A 19,768-nucleotide genomic window follows, 5' to 3' on the forward strand; every position below is an offset into this window, starting at 1 on the left:
GTCTGACGGGCGATGATAAACGACGCTTGAATGTACAGACAGGTTGATCCGAGAGAAAAAAAAACCCATCGGCATTTCCTGAAGAAGTGCATTGTTGGTCATCTTTGTCTTTGGTCACCATCAAAATAAATTTGTGTAAATGTGATGATCGACTGACAGCAGCAGCAGCAGCAGCGACAGAAAACAACTGCGGGCCGGCTGCAATGGCCGTATGCACGTACGCACACTGGCCGCATCGTTTTAACGCACACTCGTGTCTAAGTTTGTAAAGGTATGGTTTTTCCAGCCTTGCGCTATTATGCTGTTGCGATGGGGGCAATTTTCATTGTTGACAGATCTGATATACGTAGCCGAACAGGTACAGTAGCACACCTTTAAGGGAGTTTACAGAAAAAAAAACCCATAAATATATATGTCTGTTGAAATTCTTTCGCACCGTACGTAGCCACCCTTGCTGATCGGAGGTGCAGGGGGAATTGCATTGCTATTATTTATTATCAGAGAAAAGCATCGGCTGAGTCTTAAGACCGTAAGCTGTAAGGTCATAGTTCAAAAGTTCTCTTGAATGTCTTAAATGCGAGAAGAAACCGCATATACCAGGGGACCACATTCCATCAATTGGTAAAGAGTAGGACAGCATCCTACTTGCTGTACTGCCTCCTGTAAGTGCCTCGCTACCCCCACAAGCGTGTGGCGGTCTCGCGCAACTTCATGATCTCTGCGCGATCCATCATCCCCGTCTCCACGTACAAACATTAAACAAGGTGGCAAGGAAGACAGATGACCATGAGTTTCACAACCACGCTCTCAACAACGGCTGGGGTTCCACTTCTGTGGCAGACCAGTGCTTCTCAGCTCCAGTCCACGCCCCACCTCTCCACAGTTCAGCTCTTGCGATTCTCCAAGTCATTTCAACTCATACTCAAACTAAGGCACCGCACACCGTATGCACCTGATGATTGTAATGGGCACGAAGTCGGGAGTTGAGAAACACTGACCTACACGGAATTTAAGTCAACGTTGCATATTTGCTGAACAATCAAACTGAACTAAAAACTAAACTATTAAAATTTTACCAGGTAAGGCCTTGTCGAGCTATATAACTCTTTTCGCCAAAGTTGCTTATCGTGTGGAAATTTATTAGAGCCAAATACTCTGAATGCACGTTTCTAAATGTGGAGGGGAAAACCGGTGGACCCGGAGAAACATCCAGGCGAGCACGGCGAGAACACGCAAACTCCAAATATACAGCAGGCGTCAGGGTCGGGATCGAACCCACGACCTCCTGTGTACCAGACGAGGTAGTTAACATCTCCTAGCCACCGTGGCGCCAATCCACAATGCTCCACTGCAGTAGTTTTATTTATTCAGACCGGGCCCCGTCATTCAGACGGCAGGAGTGCAATCATCGATATCGTCTGGTTGGGCCATCATTTCACTGCATGCGCTTCACACGCCTGACTGCTGGTGAAGACCCAAAAAGCCGGTCCAGAAATTTCTCAAACAAACAAAAGTCTGGAAAGGCCAACAGGATGATAGGCTTAAAAAAAAAATATTTATTTGTGGTGTCTATTTTTAACAAGCTGACGAGCCCTCACATCAAGGGGGCTCTGTGCAAAACCACTCACGCGTGGAAAATAGGCAAATGCCCACACAAACGGACGCGCACGTGAGTCGAGAGAGATAACGCAAACGCGCGCGCTAACCGCGGTGGCACGCACAGCATGATGTGACAGTTTTTTTTCATGAGAGCGCTTTGTTCAAGGTGCCTTCCGCTGCCGATATTGCCCAGGTGCTCGTGCGGGTGTTGGGCATGAGCATTGGTGAGCTGTGGCGAGTTTCGCAGTGACAGGGCTTAAGGAGGTTTTGTAGCTTTGAAAGAAATGTGATGTGTCCATATAGTTCATCAGTGGGCTCCTTGTCTCTCTTCTATTGGTACGGCTACCGTGGTGGTAGGGCGCCACGGTGGATAGATGTTAACTCCCTCGCCTGGTATGCAGGAGGTCGTGGGTTCGATCCTGACCCTGACGATCCGTGTATCTTTGGAGTTTGCATGTTTTTTTCGTGGTCGCGTGGATTTTTCTCTGGGTTCTCCGGGTTTTCCCTCCACATTTAGAATCAACACGCGTTTAGAGTATTTAGCCGCAATACATTTCCACGTGATAAGCCACTTCGTTGAGCTATCATTTGTGGCCAGGTCTCTTCTGAAAAACAGCTATGTTGCTGAGTGGGCCTTACCTGGTAAAATAAAAAAAATGTTACTGCCATCCATAATAAAGTTTGTTTGGTATAGATCGCGTAGATATAAATGTGTCGTTAACCCACCGCCGCCACCCGACACAGCCCGAAACGTCGCCTAAGATATATATAGGATAAAACCATTCACAGCCTCAGCGGTATTGAGAAGTGCGTGCGTTGAGTTTTTGTTGTTGTTAACTGTCTTTGTGCACCACTGCCAATGCAGCAGCAGCACCACAGAGATAATTAGTTTGACAGGATAACAATCGTCTGCTCGCTTGAGCCCATTAAGGGTCGCTCTCCTGTAAAATATCACAAAATAAATGAGGATTTCTCAATAAATGCACACGTGGAGTAAAAATCCACTTGTAAGCAAGAAGCGCCATAAATCAAATGTTGTTTTTTTTATTGGCGAGCATGTAAGCTACGCAGGCATTAAATTAACGTTAAAATGTAAGCTATATGTGAGCAAGCAACTGCTGAAGTCGTTTAAGAAATGCAATATTTCTGGACTTTTTTTCTCTCTCTCTGCAGAACCGCTACAACGGCAGCAGCAGGCTGCACGAAGCCAACATATTTATTTACCTCTTTAAAGAACGTCAAAGGTAACATTTGCCAGGATTACTTGCCATGTGCTTTCATAAATAAAAGCACATGTAAACACCGCTATTAAATGATTCTTAAATAACTAGTGACAATACAATTAGAACCCGCTGGTGAGTTTTATATTTTGTGCGTTTCTTTTATTATAGTTGCTAGAAATAAATCTAGGCGCAGATTCAAAATAAGTAACGTTCAAATCTCTGACTTCGTAGTGCAGTACGCCAACCACTTCACCACCACTCCCATCGCATAAACGTATAGGAATCATGAATCTATTCTTACGCGAGTGATTTCATGCACGTAGCGAGAGCGTTAGAATTGATATTCGCTGATCAATCTACGTATTATCGTTATGTGCCTACTTATACGTGAGGGACATTTGTTCAATTTGAATTTTCACAAGTCCATGTCAACCAGAATGCGTGCAAGGCTTTGCTTGGGTTATAAGTCAACTGCTGAGGGCTAAATACGCCTACTCACGACTCCTTGTATCTATGTATGCAAAATAAGAATAGGTTTTACCCTTTCTGGTAAATACAACAGATGTTAAGATGTTCAAACACCAAATAGAAACCTTTGGCAAGGAATCAAGTCTGCATTAAGCACACACACACACTCTACGTGTGGTGAACAGGCACACAAACACGCTCTCATGATATATGCAATGTCTTTGAGACGGATTGGCCTACATCAGAGATAGCCTTCTTTATGGCCTAGTCTCATCCATTTTCAGACAGGAGAATGCATATATTATCACAGTTTGTTTGCATGTTCACCACAAGGGCGTGTGGTTAATGCAGACGTGATTCCTTGCAAAAGGTATTTATTTGTTGTTTGAACATCTTAACACCTGCTGTTTTATTGGCAGAAAGGGTAAAAACCTATTCTTATTTTTCATACTTTGATACTGGCAAAAAGGTCCCATGATATCGTTGTATGGATGTTGAACTTCTTTCGCACCGTACGTAGCCAACCACAATAATCGGAGGTGTGCGGGAAAGACAACAAAGTAAACACAAAAAGCCGTTCTAAAGAAATGAGTTTTCAATCAAACCGTTCTCAGAACCCGGCACAGAATATAGGAAATACATTTAATTCAGATCTTGAATTACATAAAAATACAAGGTCTGGCGCAAAAGATTTTCAGGGCCAACGCCGTTCATGCCACCACATTTTTTTCTCCGGCCCCTCCAGGTATTTCCCTCCACATTTAGAAACATACAATTAGATTTATTTGGCTGCTATAAATGCCCACGTGATGACAAGTCACTTCGTTGGGCTATCATTTGTGGCCACTTTTGAAAAATCACTATAAAGCTCAGTGGGCCTTACCTGGTGAAATAAAAAAAGAGTTTAGTTTTAGTATAGTTATTTATTGTTAGCTATTTGCTAACCTTTACTATACTTTGCACTCCTATTGATATTTTTATATTGTTTGTTTTAATAGCTCTCCGGATTTCTTCAGGATTAATTATTCTGATTCTGAAGATACTGAGCTGACTGAGTTGGACGTTCCTTGCTGATGAGCATATAATATATATTTTTCTTTCTGCGACATGAGCAGACGATTCCAGACAAAGTCACGTACAGCTCAGATGTCTGCTGTTTGATAACACAGCACAGGTTCAAGGTTTATGTCAACACAGCCGCCTCGTGCTCGTGAGCGCTCGTAGTTTTTTATTTTACAACCCCAGCGCTCCGTGTGCGTTCAGACCGCGCTCGGCCTGAAACAACTCGGGGAGGGGGGAATTAAAAAGCGACAAAAAAATTTAGAACTCTCCCCCCCCACCTCAACCGCCCCCCCCCCCAACCCACCCAAAACATTTTATTCCAAACGCAGCACACTAAACCAAGCAGCGCAGCAAAACCCTGCGCTGCGTCTGAAAATAATCTAATCGGGAAATCTGCGCCTTGCTAAAATAGCAAAATGCACGTACGCGGTACGGACTTGTTTGCGTTTGGCTGAGAATATTACAAAGTGGAATTTCCCGTCCGAAATGAACAAAAATCAGCATGCGAGATTTTTTTTTCTCTCTCTCTCCGTTGGGCGAGCACGAAATGCATCTCTCTCTCGCTCTCTCCCCCCTCCTTAATTCCCCGCGCCGCTCTCTCTCTGTCAGTCTGCCTCGCAACTGGATTAAAGCTCCCTGGGTTTATTTATTTTGCTAGGACACACTTCACCGCCGCCATCTCCCCCCCCTCCACCCCCCGATGCCGCCCGCCGACCCGCGCCATTCCGGTGGCAAAAGGACAACCAGTCTGCGACTTCCCTCACCTCAAAGTGCCCCCTGAGCTCAGCCGTTCCCACCGCGTGAGCTATCATCCCACAAACCCCGCGTGGGCCACATCGTGAACACGCGCACCTGGCTGGGGTTTGGACTGACACAAGAGCTCCCGCTTCCACGTTCGCACCTCCGATTAGCACGGCTGCGGCTACGTGCGGCGAGAAATAAGTTCAACATACGTCAAGTTTAGGGTAATGTGGTGGTGGTGGTGATGGCAGCAAGGGGAATAATCAAGTGTTGTTCCTCGGTAAAGCAAGGTACCCTGGGCTGCACGGCATGAACCAATTAGAACTGTCATCATGGGCTCAAATAAATCTACGGCAGATTTAAACGCGGGGTGGAGCGATGGCGCGCAGTGGTTACCACACCTCCGCTAAGGACCCGAGTTTGAGTCCCGACCTCGACTGTTGCGCAACAAAGGTACAGACTGCACGCACGCGATGCCTCGAAACGTGACAGCATCGCGAGACACTCTACGGCACTCAGGACCTGGTGACCTGAGTTCGATCCGAGGGCCAAGGCTAACATCAGTGGCAAGCGATAACCAAACTGGTCCGGGGTTACCACCTTCACCAAACCACACCGACTCGCGTGGTGAAGTACGGTGAAACGGCCGGCCCTTGTGAGCGACGTGGTGTGCGGAGACCTTCATCCAGCAGTGGAGTGAGATTGCGTTGTAAATGATCGTCGCCGGATTTAAGAGAGGAGCAGACACTTTTCAAAGCAAATGCTCGAGGCGGCGGGTGGCTCAGCCAAATGTGCCGAGGTCCTGGCTCCGTATCCAGGCGGCTACCGATGGAAGTGGACTGAATGTCTGGTGTCAGTCCGGCCACCAATAAATGCACACACACACATAAAACAAAAACTAAAATCGTGATAAAATTTGGTTCAAGTACTTAATGTCAATAAAACCCTAGCTCCGAGAAATTAATATCAAGCTCTCAAACTAATTTAATTTCATTAGGTTAGGCCCACTAAGCTATATCGCTCTTTTTCAGACGATATTAGTTTGACGGTCATGCAATCGACGTAACAAGTGCTGCCTCCTTTGTGTCGATACGAGGTCACCGGAACCGATGACAGAAGAGGTGCTGCGACATCTCCTTCCACCGACAATTCGTTACTCTGGGAGAGTTCCCGATGGATTCTTGGCCTCACGCCACGACGCCCATAGCGCAATGGGGCTAAATTCAGGAGTAAAGAGACGTAAAACCGACTTAAGGTTTGACCCCTTTTCCCCCGGAATTCACGCGACATTAACGACAATGGCATGACTCCAGCAGCGTCCCTCTGGGAGGGTTTAGGTCACGCTCGGTTTTTCCCCGACTGCAGTGGCTCTGCGGAGCGCTGGGAAGCGAGCAGCGGACGGTGAGAGTCACTACCAATGCCCACGTCGTAATAATTTTACGCGACTCAAGTCAATAAAAAAAAAACTTTTCGGGGGAGTAGGCGTTTCACGGCACCACCTTGCAGCAAGGCTGCCGATAATTAATTTTGACTGCACATTAAATGGGCGTGGCAGCTGCCACATCCTTGGCGGAGCCGTCCATCACCGATTTAAAGCTTTCGTGACTGCAGGGATTCATCGTCTTGGTTCTTTCGGTAAAGTCACGTCTTTTTATTATTTTATTATGTCCCTTCTACGTGACTTTACCGAAAGAACCAAGAAGATGTCCATCACCGCTCGAGATTTAAAGGTCTCGTGCCGTACACAAGGCGGCAATGTCGCTTACGGCTGCCTGACCCAATGAGAACATAGACAGGTAGCTAGCTAAGCTGCGTATTGGCACAAGCTCTTTATTCAACCACCAGCGATCTCCACACAAAAAAATACAAAAATCAATCAGCCCTGAAAATGAATCAATGGCAAAATAAAAATGTGCAGGGGTTTGTGGAGAGAGATGGTGGTCCTCCAGGGATATGTCCCACCACTGGCAGAGCCAGTGGGGGGGTGGGGGGGTGGGGTGGCACGTGCCCCCCCCAATGATCGGATCGAAATCCCTCATTTCGATCCGATCATTGGGGTTTATGAGTAATAAATCGGCATTTTGCGACCCCCACCGCCACTGTGTAGCATATTATTACGTGCCAGGAACTCTATGAGATGATAGGACAATATTCTGAGTCCATAATTGGCAATAAGTAAAGGCAAAGCAGTTATAAGTCACTCACAGAATTGTGCGCAGTTGCGTATACAGTACACGACTTCCCTGAAGGCATCAACAGCTTCAGCGAGCGCGATGCCAATCACACAACGCGGTTCGAATTCAACCCTCGATCGATGGCTGCGCCATCGCCGCACACGCGTCGAATAAAAAGCAAGGGACAACTCCCTACTGACTAACAACTCCTTACTTACTAACAACTCCTATCATTTTTCATTGCTGGAGGGGTTGCCCCCCCTACCTGAAAATCCTGGCTCCGCCATTGCGTCCCACGGAAACCCGGAGACTGCCTGGAGAAGGTGGCGGCCCTGACGCTCGCTCTCAGGATCGGCACCACGGTTGTTACTTGCAAGTGGCTCAGTATCTTAACTTACATGGATTTATACAGGGCCTTAGTCCAAGGAACTTTACAATAATTATCCCACACCTCTGATGACCGCGTTGAGCTAAGCGCGGCGCGAAAGAAGTTAAACATACATACAATTATAAAATTGTACATGAGATGAAAGTCGTAAAAAACGTGTTGTTATTAAAAGTGGTGGGTGTAGCTGAGGTGACAGAGTAAGGAGGACAGGTGGGAGTGGTGAAGGAGAGGTTGGGGTAGTGTGGGACAAGTCACAACAACTGCCAAAGACAGAGCGCCCTGCGGTGTCGGATTGTCCATCTCGCGGCCAACCCTCAGATCGACAAAAACTCGAAATGGAATAAACCGGAGGTGCTAAACAGAGCCAGGGGCTGGCAGCCCACGTCTCTAATCGGTGGATCTTACAAATTCGTAAAGATCCCAATCCACAAGCGTTGAGCGAGTGCCCATCTGTACTGGAATTGAGTTTCTACCCCCGCCGCATGCGGGGGTTATCTGCGCACGTGTAAACACTCGTGAAAGGAGTTGGCCAAACATCTAAACATAGGACCCCAGAGCCTGGGCAACTGTTGGCACCGGTTCTGACCGTCCCAGGTGCCTCCCTTGCTTCCGTGCGAAAAACCGCGCACTTTACAAATTCTACAGATCTGTGACGTAACATTTGTATGAATGAAGCTGGATAAAATCAAACAATGATTCACCTTAACATAATATAAAAAGCCAGTACAATTCTGGAAACAACCGTACGAACCCTCACAAAAGCCTCCCACACGTCCCATGCAGTGTTTCCGAATTGCAACTATAATGTGGAGGGGTTTCTAAACATTCGCTGCAACACAAAACGTGGAGCCGTTGGGCGCTTCCCCCGCTCCGCGATCCTCGCGAGCGCTCCGCTTGAACTTGTAAGAAACGACACGGTTGCCCCGGCATCTGTAAAACAAACTGCGTACGGAGAGGGCCGTTTTCGCGCTAATTGTGTGTGAACGAGCGAGCGAGAACGAGCCGGAGGCTTTTATTGCCCCCGCTAGCGCAAGCCGTCTTTGTCCCCTCTTTGTCCCCGCTGGCGTGCGACCGAGGAATCGGTGCGCGTCTGGCGAACGTTGCGGTATACGCACGCAAGACGTTCTCTCGCTGGCAGTAGAAAGTACTAACATTACAGCGTCGCGCACCTCCACGTTAATATTTCGGCGGTGGGAGCTAAATTGCTTTTCGTGCCGAGAGAGTTAAGAAGGAAATCCATTTTGCTACAACAGTTATTACGTCACATTCAGCCAATTCGGATTTGGTTTGTTTTATAAATGGCGTGTGACATACAATGGCAGCCATTTAACTTTAATTATGGAGGGGTGGGGTGGGCGGGGAGGGGGGGGTTTAACCCCCCTCCCCGCCCACCAGGTGTGCCTCTGTACATTCACGTAAATAACGGGGAGGGCTTATAGTTTGAAAGGATGGCCTCCTCATGATGAGGACAGCGATGGTGCCGCATTAGAGGTCAGCCCAGGCTCCTCCTCGACATTTCACATTTTGCAGTCGGCGACGGAGGACCGGAGGAAAATGAGGAAACGGAAGCGGGTTGTGTCCCGAGGGTAGAAGAGACATTTGGGTTGATTTGCGTCGTTGCTCAACCCCCCTTGGGATGAGTTTTTGCGGGACAGATGTTACGGCAGCCTCACAGAGACTCTTGTTTTGCAGTTTACTGCACGTGAAAAATGTGCAACTCTGGCCATGATGCGGTTAAAAAAAAAAAGGGCCTGGCATTGTGAGCAACATAACGGGATCTTTCACTGACATGTAAATACACAAAGGGAAATTCCAGACATTTTCCAAAAAAGATACTAAAAATCGCCCCGATCTAATGGCTTATTTTAGAACCCCATCTCGAGTACAAAGAAGCATGGAGAGAAGCATTCTTCGAATTATCCCGAGAGACAACGAAGAGAAATGCGCGATGAAGAACGTGTGCACGTCAGAGATATCGTACTGACCGTCATCGCACGCACGTTGAACTTCTTTCGCACCGTACGTAGCCAACCGTGCTCATCGGATGCCGTCAACAAAAGTACGTGAGCTCGAGCAGGACGCTTCGCCAGAAGGGATGACGGTCGAGGCTAAGAACGGAGCTGGAGCCAAAGGAGAGAACACGCCCGAGGAATGTTCGCGGAAGCGATCGAGGGACGACATCATCTCACGTGCAAGAGATGGGGCCGTCGCATCGTGGGGCCGACGCCTCCCCCTGCGCGGAGGGACACGCGCCGGCAACGGGCGCGCGTGGCGCATCGCTCCCTCACTCAACAACAAAAAACTCTCAAACAAAAAAAACAACAAAAAAACTCCGCAGTGCTCCTTTGCGAGCGAGCGTCCATCATTACCGCGCCGCTCGGGAGGGGGGCCGCTCGCCCGCTCCCCAAGAGAACGGCGAACGGTGGCAACCACGGCGGCCGTAATGACCGCATCTTGCGCGAGCGATTAAACGATTTAATTAGGATTAGGCTCTGCGCGGGCAGCCACCGAGCCTTGCTAATTAATTGGCAGGGTTTCCGCAGGACAGCACAAAGAGAGGCTCTTGTCGACGGGGGTCTGGGGGGGGGTCGTTGGCAGTGGGGGCGGAGGGAAGATGAGACTGGCTTTGCCAAGCGGTGTGTCTGTGCGTGTGGTTACGGTCGCTGTGTCAGCGTCTGTCGCGATGCACGGCTATTGGCCTTTCGAGTTGGCAGAGTGAAAATTCAGTCGCGGTACAGAAGCATTTTTACTTGCTTTCCGCCACCTGGGTTATACCTGGGCCTCTGCACATCATAAAGGCAGCGATGGGAAATGAGTTAATTATTATCTTGTTAGAGTTACTCACTGCTCTGCACCGAATGCCTTGCACTCGCGAAACGGAGACGGTGGCACTACGGTGTGCACCGCACTCACACCGGGATCACCAGGGTTCGCTTGAACGTGAGTGGCCGGCTGTGTCTGCACGTTGCATGATGGTAGGAGAATATCATCCGTCAAAACCTCACCACTCACAAACTGGCACGGACCGAGTCCTCCACACGGGTGGAGGAATCAACGAGTCAAGTTCGTGAGAATAGTGACCACGGAAGGAGCAGCAATAGAAGAGATAAGGAGGCCACTAATGGCCAAGACGGACACATCACATACTTGCAAAGCTACAAAACCCCTAAGCCGGTCACTGCGAAACTCACCACAGCTTGCCAAATACTCATGCCAAAATCTATCCCTGGGCAATATTGGCAGTAGAATGCCTGGTGTGTATTTTTTTACTTCTTACGCACCATATGTAGCCAACCGTGCTAATTGAAGGCACGGGGGAAGGACAACTAATTAAACACAAAAGCAGTTTTAAAGAAATTAGTTTGTCAATCTAGATTATTTAAAAGTGCAAAGCTCCAGTGCCTTGCTAATATCAGAAGGAAAAGCGTTCCAGTGGGCCACAGAAACACATCCAAAAGCACACGATGCGTTGACCGTCTTTGTTTGATGGCCAGCTACTCTGAGCATGGCCGGAGTTCGCTTGATGGTTTACGCTCCTTGATGAGAATAGCACGTAATTGAGGTTCGTTTGTTGAAAGCATTTTGCGTGTGTAACGAGTGCGACCTCAGCGGTAGCGATATAAGAGAGATGATGAGGAGGAGACGCGACCGGCCGCCGGCGAGAAAGAGAGCGACTAGCTGAGAGTTGTTTCACCGTCGCTGCGTGCGCACCGCGCGGTACTCACTGCAGGAACTGGGAGTACTCCTCGCAGAGGGCCTCGCAGCCCGGCCACTTGCACACGCCATGGCGGTAGAGCGGGTGGCCCGGCGAGTCGTCGCTCAGCGAGCTTCCGGGCGGTAGCGGCGCCGGCGGCACAGGCAGGACACGCGCGCGCACACAGTCAAAGACAAGAATCGCCCGTGTAGCCACAACAGACTTTTGGGGCAAGTGCTGTTTGCGAACACCGATGAGGGCTGGCACAGTACACACGATGGGGTGGGTGGCCAGCACCAGGTAATAATTTGAGGCCGAGTTGACCTAGCGGAGGCCCAGGACTGGTTCAGATAATCGTCACTGGTGTTGGCTGTGAGCACGAATCGAACTCGGGTCGCCGGTTTCTAAGCGAAGCGCGCTAACCGCTACACTACCGCTTCCCATAAGCACATAGACACGCATGCAAACAGAATAACACAAACACACGGACACATACATACAAGACACAAACAGTTCAGCTGCGAACTTAAATCATTCAACGCAACTACGGCTCAAGGACAACCTCAAAGCTTCGCCTAAGCCCTGACCGCAACGCTGGCCCCGATGCCCTAACCCAAGCTATCTCCCGTCGCTCTTACAGCGCTGCCACCATCGCTCCCGTTGCCGCCAACTTCACGGACACGATTCCTCCGCCCATTGTGAGGACTGGGTCCACCAGACTTGATTTGTAACTTTGATCCTTACCCGTGTCACCTTTGATAATCCTTTACAACTCTGTCGTTTTGAGCCTGTTTTTTGTTTAGACCTAGCGCTACAGCAACAAAAAACACAAAGCCGTGGCCCACCGCTCGAAGCTAAGCGAGCGGTGCCATTCTGAGCATCGACTGCGGAGCGACATAGGTTGGCTAAATCGCTTTTCTGGTTCTTCTGGACAAGGAGCCTCTGCGGGGACTTTGTCTGGGGCGAGGAGGGCAGGCGCAGTGTCAAGCAGCGGCGAGAAAACTCTCGCGATCGCATTTGTCCCGGTTTGTCCAATCGCGTTTGTCCGGCTTTGACCGACCGTGATTTGGCGTGCAGGCGAGGGGAACGGGCACAGGCCTGCCCACACGTGGACTGCCATCGCTTAAATTCGGTCACGCACACACGCATGGCCGCACTTCCACAACCACCGAATATATGAGACACAAGCCAAACCGGGACCCATTCCTGGAACCGTCCACCATGGCTCGTTTGTTGCCTGCCTACTTCTCAGAGCCGCGCAAACTTCGGGACACACGGGACACACGGTGGCGACGACGACGGTTGACGACGGCGCGGACAAACCGGGCACCGTGTTGGGCCGGGCCGGAGGCGGCGGTGGGGGGGGACGCCACTCACCCGTCCTTGCCGTGCGCCGCCGTCTGGCCTTGCCCGTTGGTGAGCGGCGAGCGGAGCGGGCTGGGCGTGGGCCGCATGCCCCCCAAGCCGGGCATCTCGGGGCGGCCGTTGGCGAGCGTGGGGCCGTCGTCCGCCTGCGCCGGGCCGCCGTGGCCCCCCCCACCGGCCTGCGCGCCCTGAATCGCCACCAGCTCCTTCCACAGCTCGGCCGACACTAGGCCTGGGGGGGGGGGCGGTGGGGAGGGGAGGGGTTGCGGACAAAAGTCGAGACAGTATAACATAACAAAAGGTGAAGGTGTAGCCATGCAATTCCTTGCTCATGCCACACAATTCCAATCTGGTCAGATGTATACATGTAGCCAACCATGCTCATTGGAGGTGCGGGGGAGGGACAATAAACCTAGCACAAAAAACTGTTCTAAAGAAAGTAGTTTTCATTCAAGATTATTTAAAACTGCATAGCTCCAGTGGCTTCTTAATATCACATGGAAGAGCGTTCCAGACGGCCGCAGAAGTGCATCTGAAAGCGCGCGATGCAGTGACCGTCTTTGTTCGATGGCTCGCCAAAAGCCACTGCGAGGATGACCGGAGTTCGCGTGATGGTTGAAGAGAGGTGAGGGTACCCACCTCTCCCAAGGCTTTACGCCACCACCTGCCGATCGACTTCACTGTGGTGAACCCATTTATACCGCTGGCTGGGACAGAGAGGTGGGATGATTTAAGATACTTGCTCCATTGTTTTCAACGTCCGTACCCGGACGTCGAGTGGAACCGGCGACCTCTGGATCGTAAGTGCAGTGTGCTACCCATTACACCGTGGCAGCATCCCTTGCGCACATAGTAAACCCCGGTCAAGAATCTGGATACTCGGGTTAATGGTCAACCGTGAGAATCCAAATATTTAATCGTGCACATACTCCTCTGTCTCCTGTCACACGTGTGTGTGTTAGTGTAAATCTTCTCATGGAGTTGTGGCGGTTGTACAGTGATTAGTGCACTGCACGACAAACCCGGAAACTTGAGTTCAATTCCCGGCCATGATTAACATCAGCGGCAAGTGATATGCCCACCGGTTCCAGCCTGCATGCATTTCACTGTTGTGATGGGGTCTTCTCATCATTTACAGAGAGTGCTGGATTTAAATGTGTACACTTACCACTGTACCACTGCTCCCCATACACACACACACACCATTCCCCCCACCACACCCCACACAACAAAATCATCCCCCCCCCATAGCCTAAACAGACTGTTGGGGCAAGTGCTCTTAGTGAGCACCTTCCCACACAAAGACAAAGATCCCCCGTACAGGCTGAACAGACTTTTGGGGCAAGCGCTGTTCGCGAGCACCTATGAAGGCCGGCACGGCACACGAGGGAGTGAGTGGCCAGCACCACGCCCGACTGCCTTTGTCTCCCCAGTGGCGATGTTTACACACTGCACCAGGTACTCATTTGAGGCTGAATCGACCTAGGGGAGGCCCAGGACCGATTCAGATAATCGTCACTGGTGTTGGCCGGGAGCGGGGAATCCAACTCGGGTCGCCGGATTCGTAGCGCAGCGTAGCGCTGACCGTGATGCTACCACTCCCAACACCTCCCCACACGCACACAGACACACACACAGACACACACACAGACACACACACACAGACACACACACAGACACACACACACAGACACACACACAGACACACACACAGACACACATACAAACACACACACACAGACACACACACAGACACACACACAGACACACACACAGACACACACACAGACACACACACAGACACACACAGACACACACACAGACACACACACAGACACACACACGCAGACACAGACAGGCCCCACGTCGCCACATCCCCGTGTCGCCCGTACCTTGCTGCAGAGCCTGGAGGGGGGTGTTGGCTCCCTGGCTGGGTTGCAGGGACAGCAGCCCCTGCCTCTGTAGAGACTGGATCTGCTGCAGCTGCTGGATCTGCTGCAGCTGAAGCAGTTGCTGGAAGGCCAGCTGCTGGGCCATCAGCTGGCAGAGAGAGAGGGAAGGGGGAGAGGGCAGGCGCCAAACGTTAGAGGGCCGTTGGCTTGACAGGGAAAGATGCTCTCTGGCTGTGTGCGGCGCGAGTTCGGTATTATTCCCGTTGGCTTATCGAGTGCAGTGATTGGAGGCGAGCTTCGGATGATTTCAGATGTTGGGATTATTTGGGATCATTTGGAATCACTTCCAGCGACGTAAAAAAAAGGAACATTCTTCGTGGCAACAATACTGACGTCACCCAATTCCACGTGACGCTGCTTTTTTGAGAGAAAAACCGCGGTGGTGGTGATGGCAATTTAGTGACGTCACTTCCGGCTTTTTTAGATTTATCTGAGGAAAAAAACCGTTGGATTATCCAGTATTTCGTATCTGGGCCTGATTTTTGTTTTCCAGGTTAATCACATCCCTCGTAATGATCTACGAGTATTGTGCTCATCTCGGTCATTATAATAACCCAACTCCGAACTAGAACTCTAATTCTAGGAGGTCACTGGTAGGTCACCAATGTCTAACTTACTCTCCTTTTTTTGTTGCTCCGAGGTCCGAGATCACCTGCCTCTTCATGAGTCGGCACACAATGACGATTGTCTCAACTGGACATTACGTTTGTAAGTCAATTAAACTTGCACGGCTTCACTGGAAGCGCGGCCCAGCCTACCCGCGTGTTCCGCGGCTGGTGACCTTGCGATCTCCCGCCGAGTCGGGCATCCAGGAGAGGCTTTATGACGATACAGGGTGCACCGGAATGCAAGCCGGTAGCTGGTAAACAGGTTCGAGGGGGACAGGTCTTGCTAGCAGTCCGAGCCACCAGCTGCCGATGGTTCTCACCAGATGTTTCTATATCAAAGTCACCGATTGTTTCGGACGGAGAAAATGATGCACGTCAAGGAGAGAGAGAAGCTGTCTTATCATCCACGCTGCTCCAGACAATCAACTGGCTTAATGGCATTAAACAACCATTGCGGTGATCTCTTACTGAGCCAAGCACAGGCCATTAACGTGTTATTGTGTGGTCCACATTGTCGTCCGTTTGAGGCGAAACTTTTCTTAAATGGCCAAAGATACAAATCTGGCCAAATAATTTAACACCCGATAGCTCTTCCATTAAAAATACAGGCACCAACTCGCATACTCAAGACGAATACAAACCAGCCTTCATAAACCTAACGCAAGCATGTGGAATCCTGCCAGGGTCATGGAAAGTTTATTTAAACCGTGAACATTTTTTATTTACGCACAAAATTTAGTGCCCACTTACCAGCAGACACAACATGCCGTGGGGCAGACACGGAGGCATTGCTCTGCTAGCCGACCAGGCCAAGCGTTCGACGAGTTGTTCGGCTTTTTAGTTGCTTTTAAAACATCGGGCCGGGCTTTTTATTTTATCTTAACGTAAACGAGAACACATTGTATCTATTGCGCTTGTAACTGGTACGGTGGAAAGCCACATATCCGCCCTGACCAATGAACCGCTCATACCCAGCGCAGAATGTGTGCACAGTGGTGTAACTGTCACTTTGTACAGACGTTCTCAGATCTGACCCCTTCCACACACACAGCGACACGCAGCTAAAGCACTCTCCCCACGTCGAAAACGTCTTGCGCCTTCGATTTGTCCAGTAAACTATTTGCCCGTGGTTTTGTAAACCGTTGATTCATTATGCATAATGCATAATGAGGCAACGCACATTATACATAACGTACATTGCCTCAGTAATCCCCCTCCCTTTTTCCCCACATGGCGCAAGAGCGCAGAAGCGTGGTCACCACATCTACGCCTCCATATTTATTAAGGACCCACCGTCTCGTATTCGCATTCATGGGCGGCTCTTGAAATAGTCTTTTTTTTTCGAATTCGAAAAAAATGTCTCTAATTGTTATTTTGGATGCCGACCCCTGGCAAGGTTGGACTATTGTAGGTCTTGCCTACCACCCGATGGGGAGGCAAATAACTGGGTTCACTGATGATGTACAAATATCTGTTTACGCTTTGAGCAGGAGGACTATCAGAATGTAGAACCTTATTTTTGGAGTCTGCTCCTGTGAGTCAAAACAACTATCCTCCCCGCCATTATATTTGAGTTATAGGCATAGAATCGACTACATTTGTGCCAATTTTTAGCAGAATGCATATCAGTCACTCAATCACAACTGTCGACACACATTCGATGTGTCCATTGTGCAGTGTTTTATTTTACGTATCTTTTGACCCTCGATATAAACTGAAGATTCGCTTCTCAGCTCAATATTTCTTTGCGCATTTTTTTGTTAGTTCATTCACAATTTCAATTACATCTTTCACTATTTAGGTTTAGTACCGTATTACGGTTGACGCACCGTACGTTGCATTCATCTAAACGTCATGTCAGTGTCACCTCGCTCGCATTACGCTGGTGAATAGGCCCGATATAAAAAAATAGTTTTTTTGAAAGTGAAAGAAGTGTGTCGTGAAAATGGAAATAGAGAATGTTTGTTTTACTGAACGAGATTATGACTCTATGACAACATACGACATCGCCGAGCCTAACGGAGGAGGCCAGGACAATGACAAAATAAGAAGCTCTCTATGATAAGAAAGTAACAACATTATTAAAGCGTCTGCCGACCGGCATGGCAACAGCAATAAGTGCACTTAATGTTCGAGATTGCCGTGTACATTATACGGCGTGCGTTTCATATTTGAGCAGACATTCTTGGGCTTTGTGTAAAAATGGAAACCTAGATAAAATATAAACTAAACAGCCCGCATTCTCAGGTGCGTGCACGTCTGGTACGATCAACAACGTGTCCCAGCAGCAGCAGCAGCCTTAGAATAACTGGCAAAGCCCGTGATATTTTTCCCCCGAGATAGGCCGACATAGGCCCATGACTTAGAAGTAGAAGCGCCACCACAGCCCACTCTGCACTTCCGATTAGCACGGTTGGTTACCTACGAAGCGAAAAGAGTTCAACGTACAAACATATAATTTCAACGCAACACATATACATACAAGTTCAACTGAGATACACTCACAATCGTGTCCCAGGCCATGATTTTTTTAGGAGAGACCGCACGGCTGTCGGGGAACGTGCCGCTTTCATCCCACTTTCAACTTGGAAACTCTTTTTATTTTACTGGGTTTAAGCCCCACTGAGCTCTACACCTCTTTTCAGAAGCGACCTGGCCACAACTGATTGCTCAACGAGGCTGCCTAAGCCACGTGGACATTTATAGCAGCCAAACACTCTAAAACGCACGTTAGACTCTAAATGTGGAGGGAAAAACCGGAGAACCCGCAGAAGAATCCACGCGACCACGGGGAGAGAGACATTCAAATTCCAAATATACAGCAAAAGTCAGGGTCGGGATCGAATCCACAACCTCCTGCATACCGGGCAAGGTGGTTAACTTCTCGCCACCGTGGCACCCGCCATGCGAGTGCGTGAGACCTCGTATGCAACCCAATGCAGGCTGACCAAATACATAAAACTTTGAAAGTGAACAAGTACGTAGATTTCTGAATGTACCGTATCGGACGGGATCATGGGGGGTGGTGGTGGGTGGAGAGCGGGGTGGCTCGAATCGGCGATTCGAGAGAGGTTTGCGCAGCCCTAACACCACGTTCTAATTTTACCGCTGTCCTTTGCGCAAGCGGCCTGGTATGTAAACATGCACCAAAGCGTGCACGCAGACACTTTCCCATGGCTGAAGAAAAACAGAGTGGGGGGAGGGGGGGGGCACCCCCCAATGGCCTTCAGTCACTAAACCACCCCCCACCTCCACCGCCGTTGTATGTGGTTTTAATAAACTGACTACCCACTGCGTCCAGATTCACAAAGGAGTCCTTTCCATGCTTGTACCTCAAGCTTTTCTCTCGCACAGCCTGCTTTTGAAAGTCCATTATCGTTTCCCCCCCCCCCCCCATTCTTCTCATGTTTTATACGGACTTTTTTGGATTATTATATGATTTTCATCGTTCGGTAATGAATAAAAACAGGGTGCAAGCATGCCTTCAGAGTTCTCTACGGAATTCCGTTTGGGTAGCTGTGCAGCACACTACAATAGAGCGCACACCAGCGTCGGACGCGTAATAGAGGCGATCATAATTGAACGAGTGGCCGATGTTTTTATTATAACGATTAAAATGTAGTTCCATAAAGGGATAGCAAGACAAAATTTGGCACAAGTGTAGTCCAATCTATGCTTATAGCTAGAAAAAAAAACCGTTGGTTATCGGTGCCTGGCAAGTGTTGAACCAATGCTGCTGCAATTACGCACTCCCAGAAGGCAGTGTGACTGATACGTGAAAATGCGTTTAAATGTCGTGTGAGGCACAGATATGGGAAGGAGGAGAATTGTCGGCTTATTTATTTCGTATTACCGCACGCGTGATCTTCATTTTTGTGTGTGTGTATATTTATTCGCAGTGTTCAATGAGGGGGAGGATAACATTAGCGCGAAACCTGGCAAGGGAAGACACTTAGTAAAAACGGTGCCGATAGGCAGCACGCCAGCTCACCCCTCCGCCTCCTCCTCCTGCCACAACCTTATTTCGATTATTTGGCTGCTATAAGTTTCCACGTGATAAGCCCACGTCGTTGAGCTATCACGTGTTGGCAAGTCGCTTATGAAAAAGAAGCTAATAGCTCAGTGGGCTTTACCGAGTACAATTTTTATAGTGTAAAAATTGTGTAAATGCTTACCACGAGCTCTCAATAATCTGATAGTGTGCTGTCTTTGAGTTGTACGCCTTTTGGCGTCATCTGGTCCAACACCAATGGAGACTAGGCTCTAAGAAAAGTTGTCTCGGGTGTGGACCAATCAACTTCAAGGACAGTGCATATCATTATCATCATCAGAGTTGTTTCTTTTTGATTGCATTTTGACTGCTTGTGTTGTGGTTATTGCAAACATGATGCCTTGTATAAAGGTGTCAGTTTTTGTACCAGTTGAAAGAGTAAAAACCTGTTACTATATTTTGCCACTGGTAAAGGAGGTCTCATAGTTTAGTTTTTGTTTTAT

At 49.2% G+C, this 19,768-nt stretch overlaps 1 protein-coding gene across 3 annotated transcripts in view; it reads right to left on the reverse strand.

Annotated features, from left to right (window-relative positions):
* Window positions 1-19,768, reverse strand: part of LOC144943752 (forkhead box protein P1-like) — a 108,888-nt gene that overhangs the window by 25,802 nt on the left and 63,318 nt on the right. For all 3 annotated transcript variants that reach the window (XM_078871549.1, XM_078871546.1, XM_078871547.1), the window contains exons 5-7: window positions 14,607-14,754; window positions 12,727-12,946; window positions 11,381-11,482 (exon numbers count right to left, since the gene is read on the reverse strand). In XM_078871549.1, coding sequence (XP_078727675.1) covers window positions 11,381-11,482; window positions 12,727-12,946; window positions 14,607-14,754 — 470 coding nt within the window. The remainder of the gene's footprint in view (window positions 1-11,380; window positions 11,483-12,726; window positions 12,947-14,606; window positions 14,755-19,768) is intronic.

Source organism: Lampetra fluviatilis, chromosome 32 (assembly GCF_964198595.1).
Source record: "Lampetra fluviatilis chromosome 32, kcLamFluv1.1, whole genome shotgun sequence".
In the NCBI taxonomy this organism is placed as follows: Eukaryota; Metazoa; Chordata; class Hyperoartia; order Petromyzontiformes; family Petromyzontidae; genus Lampetra; species Lampetra fluviatilis.